The sequence below is a fragment of the Nematolebias whitei genome, chromosome 3 (genome assembly GCF_014905685.2).
Source record: "Nematolebias whitei isolate Nwh7 chromosome 3, NemWhi1, whole genome shotgun sequence".
In the NCBI taxonomy this organism is placed as follows: Eukaryota; Metazoa; Chordata; class Actinopteri; order Cyprinodontiformes; family Rivulidae; genus Nematolebias; species Nematolebias whitei.
The window spans coordinates 24,619,369-24,634,560 of NC_056500.1; the positions used below are offsets into that span (position 1 = coordinate 24,619,369).

The window sequence follows — 15,192 nt, forward strand, 5'->3', positions numbered from 1 at the left end:
TATGATGTTTCCGTGTGTTGACGATGTTTCCGAGTGCTGACAATGTTGCCAAATTTTTGCAATGTTTGTGAGTGTTTACAATGTTTCCGAGTGTTGACAATGTTTCAGAGTGTTGACGATGTTTCCGAATGTTGACGATGTTTCCGAGTGTTGACGATGTTTCCGAGTGTTGACGATGTTTCAGAGTGTTGACAATGTTTCCGAGTGTTGACTATGTTTCCGAGTGTTGACTATGTTTCTGACTGTTTTTGACCATTTACGATGTTTATGAGTATTTACGATGTTTCTGAGTGCTTACGATATTTCTAAGTTTTTATGATGTTTCTGACTGTTTACGATGTTTCTGGGTATTTTCATTGTTTCTGATGACTGTTTCTGATGTTTTTGAGTGTGGAAATGGGTTGTTCTTGTTAACGTCCTGTTCAGGTTTGCTTTAGTTTTTATGTTGAAGTCTGTTTGTGGCTGTAAACTGACACCAGGAGGCGGAGGTTGTTCCTGGTACATATAAGGGGGTAAAACAACGAGTGGTTTAAGAGTGAGTAGCCTCGCTGAGGAACAATGTGTCAGGGTGAGGCCTGGCCTTGTCTGGTCTGGTCTTGTGTAAGTCATTTCTTTCAGTGGGAAGGGGGCTCTTCTTAAATGTTCTTCGGTATATTTGTGAAGATGCTGAATATTGAGGTGGACACATAACAGGATTGCCTCTCTGACTGAAATATTTGTCATTTCAAATTGTTTAAAGATATCTCTCACAGATGTTTTCAGATTGCTTATTTTTTTATTTTTATTAACGAAGTCATCAGTGGGCCAGACATAAGTCACCCTGCAGCTGAATAGCCCTGATGTAGAGTACTAAAAAGTGAGAGAACTTGACATACTGTGCAATCAATCATACCTGAATATGCACAATATTTATGGCATATTGCCAGTTTCAGGTATATAGCTGTGTGGTTGTGGCTAATTTAAAGAGTAACTGGAAGCTTGAACAGTAAAAAAAAGAACAACAAAAAAAAAGCAGAATGTGCTCTGCGGTGTACAAATGTTCAAAGATAAATATAGTGCTGTGTTTTAAGTTTGCTTTCATTTGGGCCATCATTTTTTATGTGGACAGAGATTTCAGACTTCACTGCACGGTCTGGTACAGATACCCTCTTTTATAGGCGCTCAGCGGGTAGAAGGTGGCAACAACAAACTTTCCGTCAAACGTGCGGCCCGTCAGCAGACGCTGAGCTTCTTTGGAGTCACTGGAGTTGGCATACTCCACAAACACCTGGTGAAAACAGAATAAACTGAAGATTAAGTCTCTGTTTATATTCCTTGTTCGTTTTATTGGTGCGTAGACTGATGACCAACACATGTGGAGCCACAGCACACAACTCTTACCTGTCCTTTGCCTGGGTTTTCTTTAGGGATAAGCAGAGACACTACAGAGCCGTACTTCTGACACTCCTCTTTCATGTCCTCCAGGATGTCTGGGCACAACAATCAGACACTTTTACCTGCACTAACATTAATAAACAAACAAACAAAACCACAGTCTTTCCATATGAGAATATTACGAAAAGTAAACAAAATCAAAGTCGTAGCAGTCTTTGAGGGAATGCATAATGCCTGAGCTTTGTTTAGATTTGTTTGAGTTAGAACAATTAGAGTTGGCTAAGTCAAATAGCTGCAGTGGCCATCTTGAATTGGGTTGACTAATAGCCAATCAGTTGTGGATGCACACCCAATGATTATTTTCTAAAAGCTTCATTAAAAACATTAAAATCAGATATTTTGCTAACAGATAGACAAAGTTGAGTGCACATAATTAACAGTTTAAACATAGATCTTGCACAATTTGTTAGCTCTTAGAATATGTGTTGGGGATCAGTCTCAGCAAATAAATTTTAGGTAAATTTTACTAAGTCAGTTGGTTGTGGCAGCCATTTTGAATCCAAAAGTTAATTATTTGCACGTTTCAATATAATCTTTTCTGTGGTTCATGAGATGCGTTGGTAACAGACACACAAACATGAGTAAAAACGTTACCAACAGCAAAACGTCCGTTTTACCGTCATACTCTTCGTCGTTGTGCAAATGGCTGTCGTCAATCAAGTTGAGCAAACGGAGAACAGGAGAAGGCAGCAGAACCAGATCCTCAACGTGAGGCGCTGTGACACGTACATTCAGGTGGGTGAGTACAGTGAAACGACAGCTGCACAAGATGTGTGAACGTCTCAGATGCTGACACCTACCAAAGGGAATACTGAAGAATGGACTCAGCAGGGCAGTGTCAGCTGTGCATCTTTGTTTTGGATCATGAAGGAGCATGCTACACACAAACACACAGTCAATAATTTACATTACTGGAGACACAGTATTCATTATATTCTCTTGACAGGGGTTCTCAAATTGGGGGTCCGCAAAAAATATATATATGTTTTTTACAAGCACGTAGATGTTTAACAACCCATTAAAATATACCAAAATGCAAGAAATCACAATTTTATTCAAAATTTTCTGGGGGAGGACCCCCAGAGTCCCCCGCCGGCCTGCCTGCTGTTTGCATTCCAGCATCGATTGGTTTACAAATGAAGCACTGTTACTTGGTATGACTCCTGCTGTTATGATTCTGTTCAGTTTTATGTAAAGAGTTTTCTGTAATACTTTGAAAAAGTGCCAATACATTTATTATATTCATTATGTGAATAGGCAAAGTTTTAAAATGTTTTTTGATGCAGTTAATTTTCTCAAAACTGTAAATTTAGGAAGTTGAAATAAAAATTGTTGTTAATTAAGTGCATCTTGAATGAAAAATGCCATGTTTAAAAATATAAATATTGTATTAATACTATTAAAGAAAAGGTCTTAAGTATTTATGTTGCAAATATTTCCATTGCATTAAAGAGACAAATTGAAGAAAATTATTTAATAAACATGAGGGTTATGAGGGGTCTCTGAAACTTTCTCCCCTGAAATGGGTCCCTGAACCCAAAAAGTTTGAGAACCCCTGATCTATGACAGCGATTCCTGACCTGGGGGGTCTGATACAGAGCTGACACAATTCATCCATCAATTATCTTTTACCCGCTTCTTCTATTTTGGGTCACGGGGGTCGCCGGTGCTCATGTTCAGCAATCACTGTGCGAGGGGCGGGGTACACCCTGGACAGGTCTCCAGTCCATCACAGGGCCACATGGAGACAAATGAGACAAACAACCATTCACTCTCTCACTCGCACCTAGGGACAATTTAGAGTTACCAATCAGCCTAACATGCATGATTTTGGTCTGTGGGAGGAAACCGGAGTACCCGGAGAAAACCCACGCATGCACGGGAGAACATGCAAACTCCACCCAGAAAGGCCCCAGGACCGGGATTTGAACCAGGGACCTGCTCGCTGAGAGGCAGCAGCTCTACCAGTTGCGCCACCTTGCTGCCCATGCACAATTCAATTATTTTCTATTCAGTTCAGTTCAAGGCCTTACTGTCATAATGTCCTGTGTTTAAATCAAAGTCTGGTTCTGTGGTTTATGGATAGATTGGGGCAGTAAGAGCTGCCTCCGCCTCAACACCAACAAGTCTCCACAAGGACAAGGTACTGAGGTGGTACAACTAAAGGGGGGGGGGGGGGGTCACATTAAATGACAAATGACACTGATGCTCTTTTCATGAAGGGACAGAGCTACCTCTTCTTTCTGTAGAGGGTTACCTGTGCAATTAATCAACTCTTTTTCATGGAACTTAGGATGTCCTGCTGACCTGAATAAACTACCATTAGTCCAATAACTAATGATAATTAGTAACGCAAGCCCAGTAACTGAACACCACTTGGGTTCAGATAGGGCAGGCTGCTCCTCCCAGTCACACTCCTCCAGGTCACGCTGTCAAGGTCAAGGTTCTTTATCGATTCGCATCACATGTGGTACATGAGGTGGAACGAAATTGTGTACTCAGGGTCATTGTTCACGTGAGCAAGTCCCCCCAACACGATTAGAGTTCCCAGTTGTGCACCATCTTGCGCCCATCGCAGGGCTTTCAAAAGGGCGTTCTGCTCTTTTAAAAGTAATGTTGAGAGGCTGTCAGTAATTAATTTGCTAATTAATAACCTCTGTAAAGAGCCTGCAGTAGTTAGCTGTTAAATATTGAAATTGTGTAGTTTGCTATAAGTGTTTTAAAACAGTGTTACATTGAAACCAGAAATGTGACAGACAAGCTCTGACTGACGGTTTAATGCTGGATAAAATGTACAACCTACAGACATCTTTTTTAATTGAGCATAAATGTTTAGGGAATTCCCCTTCTTTACTAAACACAGCTGAATGAAGTCTCTGAGGAATGTTTGGTGAGGGGGACACCAGCTGGTCTCTCCATGTGCCTGGAGGGGGCAAAATAACTACATAATATATATTAAAATGCATTTCAACTGTATATGAACTGCATGATGGAAAGGTTTTGTAGTTATGACATTAATTTTAACACCATGGTAAACTATGAAACTGGTTATCACCCCATGCCTAGTAGGGGGAGGTGTGCATTGCTTTTTCTGTCACTGCAAGGAGGGGGTATGTTCAGGACCACCAATAATCTAATCTAAAGGAGAGTTTACCTCTTAATAAGGTCTCTGAGGTGATAAACTGGGATGGCGGGGCACAGCAGACTGTTGTTTGAGAAGATATGATCAACAACGGCAGTGCTGTTCTCCTACAGCACAGAAACACAGAAGATCTGCATGACTGAACATTTTCTGGCTTTTATACAGAATGTCTTTTACTGTTTTAAAGTATTTTCAATAACTTACTGGTTCTGGGGAGGGTGCTGTCATACCTTCAACTCTTTCAAGCAAACAGTGTCTTTGAGTTTGACTCCTGAGAACATCTCCAACAGGACCACGCCTAGACTCCACAGATCCACAGCAGCTGTGCAACCCAATTCTCCCTCTACCCCAGCCTGGGCCAGGCTGTTCTGAAGCTCGGCTTCGGGAGCACGGTACCCGTCAGTCTGGATGTACTTAACATCCTAAAAGAAAAAGACTAAAATAATCACAATCCCAGTTAGGACAGTCCCAGTTTGTCCAACATCAACACCAACCTGGTTTCCCTGTTTGAAGCTGAGGCCAAAGTCGATGAGTTTGAAGCACTCGTCATCGGCACTCCAGAGGATGTTGCGTGGTTTGAGGTCAGCATGGACGTAGCCTTCCCTGTGAAGGAAGGACAGAGCCTCCAGGATGTCTCTGGCACAGTGTTGGACGAGCCACATGGAGTGGCCCTGCTGAGGTCTGCCCACAAACAGCAAATTATGGATGTGTCATTAAAACCTCTCCTTTTTATGCAAACATCAGCAAACATTACAAGCATTTTCTTCCCAATAGTTTGAAAAACTCTGAAATTAAAGTTGTACGGTTACCGAATAATGGGTTGATAAAAATTGTCAAGAATTTTACAGCTAATCCTGACAATACACATTTATCAAATATCGATTTCTCTTAAGGAACTATAATTAACAGAATACCAAAAATCCATTCATTCATTTTATTGCCTCACTATGTAGAGTTGCATGGAGCTGATGCATATTACTCATTTTGCGAGAGGAAAAATAAATTTGTGGGAATTTTCTTGGATAATCTAAAAAATTGGTACCATCAGCCTCAGTGTACTGTCAAACATATTGTTTCCTAATTTCTGCTTAGATTGAAACATTGTTTGTTCACAATAAAAGTATTTAAAATTGCAAGCTTTTTCAAGAAAATTAACTAAATATCACCAAGGTTACTAATTTTTCCTCTTTCTGTTTCTGGAAATCAAAAATTAATCGCCTTCAGATTATTAGACTCAGAAAAATAATTGCAGTAAATCTGATTTTTATTTTTTTTAAACAGATCATAGATAATGAACATTTTTATATAATGTGTATACAACTATTCCAGATATTTTTCCTCATGATTTTTCCATTTAAAATAATTCAAGGTAATGTTTGAAAGCAACTTAATGTTTGGTTATTAAATCATTCCTTCATTTTTCTGTAACTGGCATCATTTGTGCTGTCAACAATCATTAGCAGGTGTGAGAGAGACAGGGGCAGCTGGACAACAGCAAATCCACAGTAAACAAAGATTTTCTTGGTTTAGTCAAACTAAAACAAAATGATCTCTGTGATGACATCTTTTATTAAAAGAGCTAAAATTAACTGCCTTCCTCAGCTGGTTGCGTTCCCAACTTTAAAACCTGTTAAAATCCTGTACTGTGCATATTTTGACACATTCCTCCAAATGTATAGAACTTAAAACAAGAGATTTTAATACAACCATTTTTTTTGTAGACCTGCTTCTTAGGGATTCAGACTGAAGCGCATAACTTTTTCAGATAGATTTAATTTTACATTGAAGCCCAAACTTCTCTGGTTTATTTGTCCTAATTTGTAAAAGACAAAGTAAGGCAGGAACTTTAACTTTTGTTGTGTGCTGCTCAGCAGCGACATATCTTACCTCCCTCCTTGGAGCTCAGTGGTCCGCCTCACCAGCAGGTCGGACACGCTGACGTCCAAGAGCTCCAACAGAAGGCAGTAAGTGGACACTCCCATACAATTGTGGTTGGTGAACACACCGTAAAGTGTTACTGAGAACATCAATAGAACATAAACAACTATTACTACTAAGAACAGAAACAGAATGGACACAAGTTCAAGAACATAAACACCAAAACATTACGAGCATTAACATCAAGAATATACACACAAGAACTGTTGAGAGAGGCAAAGGTGGATACTTGCCTTCGACGAGATGACAAGACGCCTCCAGAAACTATAAGCTCTCACACTTTTGGGGCACACCATTAATCTGGAGATGTCAACAGAAGCAACCCTTCCCCTGATAGTGTCATCAGCCAAGATCTGACCCCGACTTAAAGCTAAGGCTGAATATGAAAACATGAACTCAAAGTTCAACTCTCCTAACACACCATGGATGTGGGAAATGTTTCAGTCCTTCATGAATCAACAGGTTTATTTATTTATTTATTTATTAACCTTTATTTAACCAGACAAATCCCACTGAGATCACAGATCTCTTTTACAAGGGAGGCCTGGACCTGAAGGCAGACTAACATGCATGTTTTTGGTCTGTGGGAGGAAACCGGAGTACCCGGAGAAAACCCACGCATGCACGAGAAGAACATGCAAACTCCACCCAGAAAGACCCCAGGTCCAACCGGGGATTGAACCCAGGACCTTCTTGCTGTGAGGCAACAGTGCTAACCACTGAGCTGTCGTGCTGCCGGCTAGACCTGTGATTAAAGCACATAAAGAGAACATAACCAACAAGAGCATTCCCAAAGGTTACTGATAAAGCACGTGTGCAGGTGTAACCTGTGATAGTTTATTCTAAACCAGTTCTCCAGCAGTTGAAACCTGCCTGGAGAGGTAACCTCTTTACCCATAGAGCCAAGGTTACAAAGCAACCAAACCTTCTTAGTCTAGACTGGTCAAATCCAATAATGGCCAAAGGTCTTGAGGATACTGAAGCCAAACCAGCAATAATACCTGCTGTCTAGATCAGCATGGAATTGACCAAAAAAACCTGCTAAATTCAAACAACAATTAGATTTTGGATAGCCATGCTGCTGCCACACATATCAAAGGACCACCATGGTATAGCCACAGCACAGTGCAATGTGCCTGATGAGGCATGAGCACCACAAGAATCATGTGTGTGCTGACCTTGTACAAAATCCATGGCGACAGCCTGTTGCTTTAATAACGGACTGCCCAAGATGAGAGATATGAAGAAGATGAATGCTAATCAGCCAACTGGATGACAACTGTACAGCAGATGAACCCACCAAAGTGCTACTAGTGTACAGTGCAGTATGAATCCCACCAAGAGTGGAGGGGGACAACGATCCAAGTAACTCAGATTAATGGATCTCAAACTGAACTTTAGAGAACATTGAATAACCTTGAGGTTGGATGAGGACAACATCCTACAGAAGTCAACACGCACTGACAGAACGTTGAGAGCCCCTATTGGGCTGACAAATGATATGTCAACAGAGACACAATCTGAAAAGAAGTGTTGTGAAATAAGAGATGCCTCTAAAGGCTCTATACAAGTCACAAAGAGGGAAAAACCTTTAGCTCTGTGAGCACCAATCCTTAGCTCATTGTGGAGTAGACAACCTCTGTTCAATAAATAACAGCAGAGACCCATGGAGCCATCGTATCAAAAATTAAATTTAACTAGAAATCATTTCTAAGAATAATTGAGCATTCAGTTTCTGCGTTTTATTTTAACAGCCACCACCTTCCCTCATCTTACCTTTACATGTAAAATTCTACCTTTTCTGCAGTCACTGAATTATTGGTATACAACATTCTCATCGACATTGTGTTGAGCAGCTTTCTGTCTGTCAGCTTGTCCCTCAGCAGTTTAATCGTCTTTAATATTAGACACTTTAAAATTCCCCTCCACACTCTGAACCCAAAGACTCAAATGTAGCACGATCAAACTGACTGATAACAAAAAAAAACAACATTTTTTTAATTTAAGGGGAGACTGTCAAAAATATATGTGCTAATGGTGGCAGTGGAGAGGTGGGTGTAGGGGCCGAGATGGGGTAGAGGTAGGGCAGCCGACTTGGGACCAGAAAGTCACAGTTTGAATCCCAGCCATTCTCACACGTCGTGGTGTCCCTGAGCAAGACATTCAATCCCCAGTTGCTCCCCGGGCACTTACATTAGCTACCCGCTGCTCCACCTGAGCGTATCTCACGTGTGATGGGTTAAATGCAGAGAACTAAAGTCGCCATTGTATGGAAACATACAATAGTGACAACACATAGCACTTTACTCAGTGTCGGGAAAAGATGGAACGCAGCACGACTTTGGCTTTGCTCCAATGAAACACCAGAAACTGATACAACGGAAGAAACTCTAAAACTGACATGAAAATGAATTATTCTGCAAAAAGAAAGCCATGCACCAACATGGACAAATGGCTATGCAATGAAATAAATTGGTTTATAAAATGATAGTGGGGAAAAAAAGCGAATGGATGATGTGAACAAAGGATAAAACAATTTCAGTTGCGTTTTGCTTTATGAAATCACTTTTTTTTGCTGTAAATAGCACTTCTGCCATCTGAATAGTTAAATATAATTTGCAGACACTTTATTTTGTATCAGGGTAACACTAATTCTTCTGAGAAAATGCTACTTTTGCCTAAAATGACCCAGGTTGTATGGGTAAGAGGGGAGATGCGTTCTTAAGACTACACAATGAATGTATTTATGTTCTGCTCTGTTCTTGTTCTGATCGTACTTCTTGTCACTAAAGGGTGCTGATGTTGCAATGTAGGGCAGATGAGACTGTGTTAGAAAAGACATGCGTGTAAGAAACAAGGCATCTCAACAGTTTCAGTGATACGGGTTGTGAATTTAACCATCATCTACTGTTTATTCACCTCTACAACACACAAGAACTTAATCAGAATATAAAAACCTAGTAAAAGAATAAACAGAGATCAAGAATAGACTCTGAAAGAACACAGAAGCATCTCTCAGTGGTTGCATTTAAGTAGAAGCAGATTTTTATGTCTTTGTATGAGTGAGAAACAGCTCGAACGAAGTCAATAATATAGTTACCAATGTTTTTGTGTCCCTGGATGTCCTCCAGCACAGACCTCTCTTTGTGAAAGCCGTAATCTCCACCCTGAGAGTCGGCCTGGAACTCCTTCACGGCGGCTGTGGCGGCTCTGCCGGAGCTGACCCGGTACACCGAGGCCGACACTCCCTGGCCGAGCCGCGACTGGACGGTCCAAATCTCTCCAAAGATCTCAAACAGCACGGGCCTGGTGGTGCTCCGGTCCGGCAGGACGCTGTCTGGAGCCTGCAACTTTGCGCTCGGCTCTGAGTGTCCGCAGTGAGCCATCGAGAGGAGAGCCGGCTAGACGGTGGCAGGATGAAGGAGCAGCGGGGACATCTTTATCATCGGCGCCTCACAAAGCACGAAGACGGGCAACAAACACTGAGGATACATCCCCAACCTGGTTCAAACTAAATATAAAGTAATGTCACCGCCAAGGCTGTCACAGACTAGCCGACTTAGCTTAAACTAACCGGCGATGAGAAAAAAGTAACAATACACCTCCACTGTGCAAAACACGGTGCTTCTCCCATAATGCACCGGGAAATGTAACGACTAAAACAACTTATGAGTTAGTAAAAATGGTCATCTTAGACTTTAGCTAAGTATTCCCTGACTTTGGTAAACTCTGGTTGTTGATACAAAGATAACTTCCGTTTTAGATGCGGGTTGCCAAGTTATAAAAAAACGAAATACCGTACGGTCGATTTTTAAAACTGTATTTTGAATCGAAAATTTGTGCCGAGTGAGTGAGGGTGCATATGTCTCGCTTTTATATGCACGTAGCTGCCACAACTATCGTATATTTGGACTGTAAAAAAAATATCTGACCTTACAAGTATCGTATAAATATGATAACCGCTGCACATTTGGCAACACTATTTCTAAACAATGCTTTTTAACCGTCTGCCCTCTGCCGGCAAGGAAGACAATTACACTGGTTTCTCCATCCACAGCCTGGTTCACTGAAGCAAGAGAAACATAAACTGGACAGTTTCTATAGTTCTCTTGTTTCAAATGCCATGCTGACTCAGTTTTCACACAAATAAATTGAGCAGGAATGTTGCCATGTAATACAATATAAGGAACATTAACGAGGCCACTAATTGAGATCAAGCATAAATAAACAGACTAATATAACTCACCAATAAAAATACAGGTAAGAAAAACTTCAGCTTGCAAATTTTAATATAACAACACAGCAGACATGTCCTTAAACCATTTTGGCAGTGTGTTGGTGTTCCTGTTTGTTAGCAAAATATATCTAACCACTAAAAAGATTGAAACTTTCAGAAAAGTTATCATTGAATGTACATCTGAAACTGATTAGTCGGCTGGATTCAAGATCGCTGCCACAGCCAACTGGCCTTAAAAAGCACTAATAAGTCAGTCAACTCTGCAGATACTGACCTACAATTTAGTGTGGTAGTAGCTGAGACTAATCCCCAACACTTATTCTGAGAGATGAGGTGGAGTACAGTATTTGTGTTTTTGGGTTAGACACATGACATAAACCAGAGCTGACATAAACAACACCCCTAAACACCCGTTGTGCTTTCGGGCACTCCTTTTTCCCATCAGCACTTGCGAGGCCGGAAGTGCACTGCAGTTTTGGCGCGGTTGTCAGCCATCTTGGATCTGCTTCACACTAAGCTTTCTCTGCGCGAAGATACTTCATTGATTGCTCTTCTTGCGTTGATTCGGAAGAAACCGGTTTTGCATCCAAGTGTAAACAAATAATCAGTTATTTGTTTTCTGCTGTTAAAGCTAACTCGGGATTATTTACGGAATCGTTATGGCGACTGCTAACGTTACTCCAGGCCGAGCAGCGGGCCGGCCAGCGGCCTCTACCCCCCTGTCCCCGACCCGTATATCTCGCTTGCAGGAGAAGCAAGACCTGCAGCATCTGAACGACAGACTGGCCGTGTACATTGACCGTGTCCGGTCATTGGAGCTGGAGAATGACCGACTGATGGTCAAAGTGTCTGAAAAGGAGGAGGTGACGACCAGAGAGGTGGGTGGAATAAAACAAAAAAAGTTTCTGCACTCGTTCCCGCCACGTGTGGATCAGATGTTCACAAACTCACTTTAAGAAAATAATTCAACCAAATTGATATTAAACCTAAATAGAGCCGCTTTGAGGTGGAGCCGCCCATAATGTAATGTATGACCATTGAAATCAAACACAAGCTTTAATCACTTTTTGAGTGAAATAGTCATTTTAAGACAGCAACTTATTAGTCTGGCTAATAAAAGTTTTAACTATTTACGTTCTTTTGGACTATAGGAGGAGAGGTGGTGCATACTAGAAAAAAAAAAAAGCGAACCTGTAAATAATCAGAAGGTGGCAAGTTCAAATTCCCCCGCCGACCGTGACAACAAAATATGGGTGGAAATGGGTCACCCTGAACCCATGAGCAAGGCCCTTCACCCCCACCATCTGCTCCACACAGAGGGCTGTGGTAGCTCGGTGGTGTGGGTGTGTCAGGAAGGACATCCGGGGTAAAAACAATCGCCAAGTCTTGTGTGAGTTTGCTATGGAGACCCTGAAGAATGGAGCAGCCGAAATAAATAAATCTTGTGTAAAACTCAAATAGTTTTGGATACATACCGCCAGTTTTGTTTGTTTTACAAGATAAATTGATCAGTTGCCCTATCTTTTCTTTTAATGGACTTTTTATGTTACTCAAGGTGACTTTATTGTCATTTGCATCATGTGGTACATGAGGTGGAACGAAATTGTGTACTCAAGGTTCCAGTTACACCCAAAAATAGCAATAAAACTGTATACAATGATCTAGGATATACATACCAGTACATGTACTGGCATTTATGCAACCTGTCTGTGTTCCTTCGTCTGTCGAACAGATCTATGCTGCTGCTCTTGGGTGTGATATCAACAATAAATTAATCCAGTTTGTACTAAATGTCTGGGACCCAGAAGCCTAGAGTTCAAAATGATTACAGGCTCCTCAGATTCAATCTTAATGATTTCCTAGGTTTGGTAAGGAGACTGGTAGTAGCAGACCCTATGATAGTCAACAAGTCCTCCAACCCACAGAACAACAACTTGTAGAACGGAAGATCGTGTTTATAGAAAATATCAGGAGGAACAAATGTTCTCTATTGTAATTGTAATTCAGTGTAAATAACTATGCATGTTTGTGTTTTATTTTTTTCTTTAGGTTAGTGGGCTCAAAGCTCTGTATGAGGCAGAGTTGGCTGATGCTCGCCGAGTTTTGGATGATACCGCTAAAGATCGAGCCAAGCTGCAAATTGAACTGGGGAAGGCTCAAGCTGACCTGGAGGAAGCTACTCGCAGGTGAAGTGATGTATCCAAGAGTCAAATATAGTTCAACGAGGGGTGACTGTGGTGAAGTGGTAGGTCAGCTGACTTGGGACCAGAAAGTCACGGGGTCAACTCCCTGCCGTATCCACGTGTCATGGTGTCCTTGAGCAAAACACCTAATCCCTGGGCACTTACATAGCTGCCCACTGCTCCACCTGCGTGTATCTCGCGTGTGATGGGTTAAATTTAGAGAACTAATTTCTTCATCGTATAGAAACGGACAATGATGAGAATACGTAACACTTTCATCTGAGTTCTATTAAGAGACGCACTCGGTTTGTTTCTGTGGGACGATATTATAGATGCTAATTTTGATTGATTTTGATTTATCTTTAAAAATATACGATAAAAACCAAAATATGAAGAAAAAAAATCTATAAAGTTTCTGATAAAATAAGACACACCAGACTGTCTTTTCTAGCTGATTCTTTGAACTCTATAGAGTCCTGCAGGTTTTTACATGGATTATTAAATTGCTTGTGTTGAAAGTGTTGTTTTCATCCCTTGTCTCAACACTTGCCGAGCATGAAGTTGCAGCTTGCTTTAATAGAGCTGCGTCGAGGAAAAGGCTTGTGAACCGGCCTTCTTGTGAAAGTTTATACAGATTAAAGAAGATAAGATAGAACTTTATTGATACCGCAGGAAATTGTGTGCCAGGTTTTCAGTACAGAGGAACATACATACACAAGGAATCACACAAGATATAAAAAAAAAATAGAGACTATTAAAATATCAGCAATTAAGTTCTAAACAGGTCAGGTACAGACGGAAACATTAAAGTGTTTATATAATAAAATAAATAAATAAATAATATAGGATTAATTTTATGTTCCTATGTGTAGAAAAGGAGAGGAGTTGAAAAGTGTAATAGCCACAGGAGTTGAAAGAAGAGAACAAGAGTTGAAGTTTGCTCTACCACAATCAGAGAAATGTTTACAAATTAACTCGGTGGCAGTACAGGACTGCAGCAGGGCTCTGGTTATTACAACAGAATAATTTGTCTCCGTGCGTTACTTTCTACGAAGGACTGGTGACATGTCCAGCATGCATCCGATATCTCACACAATAAGGGGGAGTGGTGGCGCAGAGGTTAGAAGATGGGCTTGTGATCAGAAAGTCGCAGGTTCACCTCCCGGTACTGTCAACATCAAAATGTGGGTGGAAAAGGTGAAACACCTACACCTCCCTCCACCCTCATTTGCCCCACCCTGGGCCCCTGAGCAAGGCCCTTAACCCCCACCATCTGCTCCCTAAACAGGTCTCTCTTGAAAATGAGTTCTCGTCGCTCAATGAGACTACCTGGATAAATAAAGAGAAAATGAAAAAAAAAAAACTGCTGAAGATGGGCACTAGCTTCACTGCGACCCTGCACAGAGTAAATAAAACAAATGGATGTGTATTCTTTTTTTTTTTTTCTGCATATCATAGGTGCAATGTAGGACCATAGTCAAAAACCAGTATCAGCCTCCCAAACAAAAATTGGTGCATCTCTTTGCTTTACTTTTGTCACTGTCGTTCGCTTTGAAAGCCCTCCAGCTGACATCATATGAGTATGAGTACATTGCACACATAATCAGAAAATACTGCTCGGATAGCACTTGGAGAAGCTCGGACGTTGGCACTAAGATTCTGATTATTTTTGTCCTGCAGTGTCAAGAAGAAGGACGGCGATCTTGCTGCAGCTCTGTCCAGAGTCGGCGGTTTGGAGGGTCAGCTGAATAAGAGCGAAGCGTCTCTTTCCACAGCTCTGAGTCAGAACGCTTCGCTGACCTCGGAGCTCGCTGACATCAAGAGCCAGCTGGCCAAGGTGGGCACCACAGGCTGATCTGTTCCAACACTGAGGAACAAAATACTCGCTAGAAACGATTCTTTTAACAACACATTTCTTTCTGGCATTTTAATTATGAGAGATTCTTTGATCCGTGCACTTTAGAAGTGTCCTTATGTACCTCACTAACAGATTTACAGAAATGCTAACTTTACATCTAAAACGTCTAATTCGATAAGGATCAGGTTCATCACTAAAAAGTTATCCCAAATCAAATGTTTCAGAATTTTTACTAAATATTTTATTATGATAACTTTAATTGATTTAATTTAGATGTTTGTTCTTCAGGGTTCAGCAGTGAAAAGATGTGAAAACACATCAATAGAGGGCCCCTCCTATCAACTATTTTTATTTTGATTATCTAATTTTTTTAAATTAATTTGGACCCACTCGCCCCACC

At 41.0% G+C, this 15,192-nt stretch overlaps 2 protein-coding genes across 2 annotated transcripts in view; one reads left to right on the top strand and one right to left on the bottom strand.

Moving 5' to 3' along the window:
• Positions 1-1,088: 1,088 nt before the first annotated feature.
• On the bottom strand, positions 1,089-10,011 carry uhmk1 (U2AF homology motif (UHM) kinase 1). The gene is made up of 10 exons (XM_037674718.1): positions 9,615-10,011; positions 6,496-6,593; positions 5,887-5,896; positions 5,071-5,255; positions 4,807-4,998; positions 4,589-4,683; positions 2,235-2,311; positions 2,052-2,150; positions 1,381-1,469; positions 1,089-1,267 (listed from the first exon to the last, which is right to left on the bottom strand). Exons 1-10 carry the CDS (start codon positions 9,898-9,900, stop codon positions 1,121-1,123), a joined length of 1,278 nt encoding a protein of 425 aa, XP_037530646.1. The 5' UTR covers positions 9,901-10,011; the 3' UTR covers positions 1,089-1,120.
• A 1,213-nt stretch (positions 10,012-11,224) lies between these two features.
• The window catches only part of lmnb2 (lamin B2), a 16,352-nt gene continuing 12,384 nt past the window's right edge, over positions 11,225-15,192 (top strand). The window contains exons 1-3 of the mRNA XM_037698144.1: positions 11,225-11,629; positions 12,801-12,937; positions 14,615-14,771. Coding sequence (XP_037554072.1) covers positions 11,411-11,629; positions 12,801-12,937; positions 14,615-14,771 — 513 coding nt within the window. The 5' untranslated portion in view covers positions 11,225-11,410. The remainder of the gene's footprint in view (positions 11,630-12,800; positions 12,938-14,614; positions 14,772-15,192) is intronic.

Excerpts from the sequence above, each read along its gene's own strand:
- uhmk1 (XM_037674718.1), bottom strand. The coding sequence starts at position 9,900 with ATGGCTCACTGCGGACACTCAGAGCCGAGCGCAAAGTTGCAGGCTCCA. Across the intron at positions 4,684-4,806 it reads TTTGCTTGAAAGAGTTGAAG|GAGAACAGCACTGCCGTTGT; the intron begins GTATGACAGCAC and ends TCTGTGCTGTAG. Across the intron at positions 1,268-1,380 it reads AAAACCCAGGCAAAGGACAG|GTGTTTGTGGAGTATGCCAA; the intron begins GTAAGAGTTGTG and ends TGTTTTCACCAG.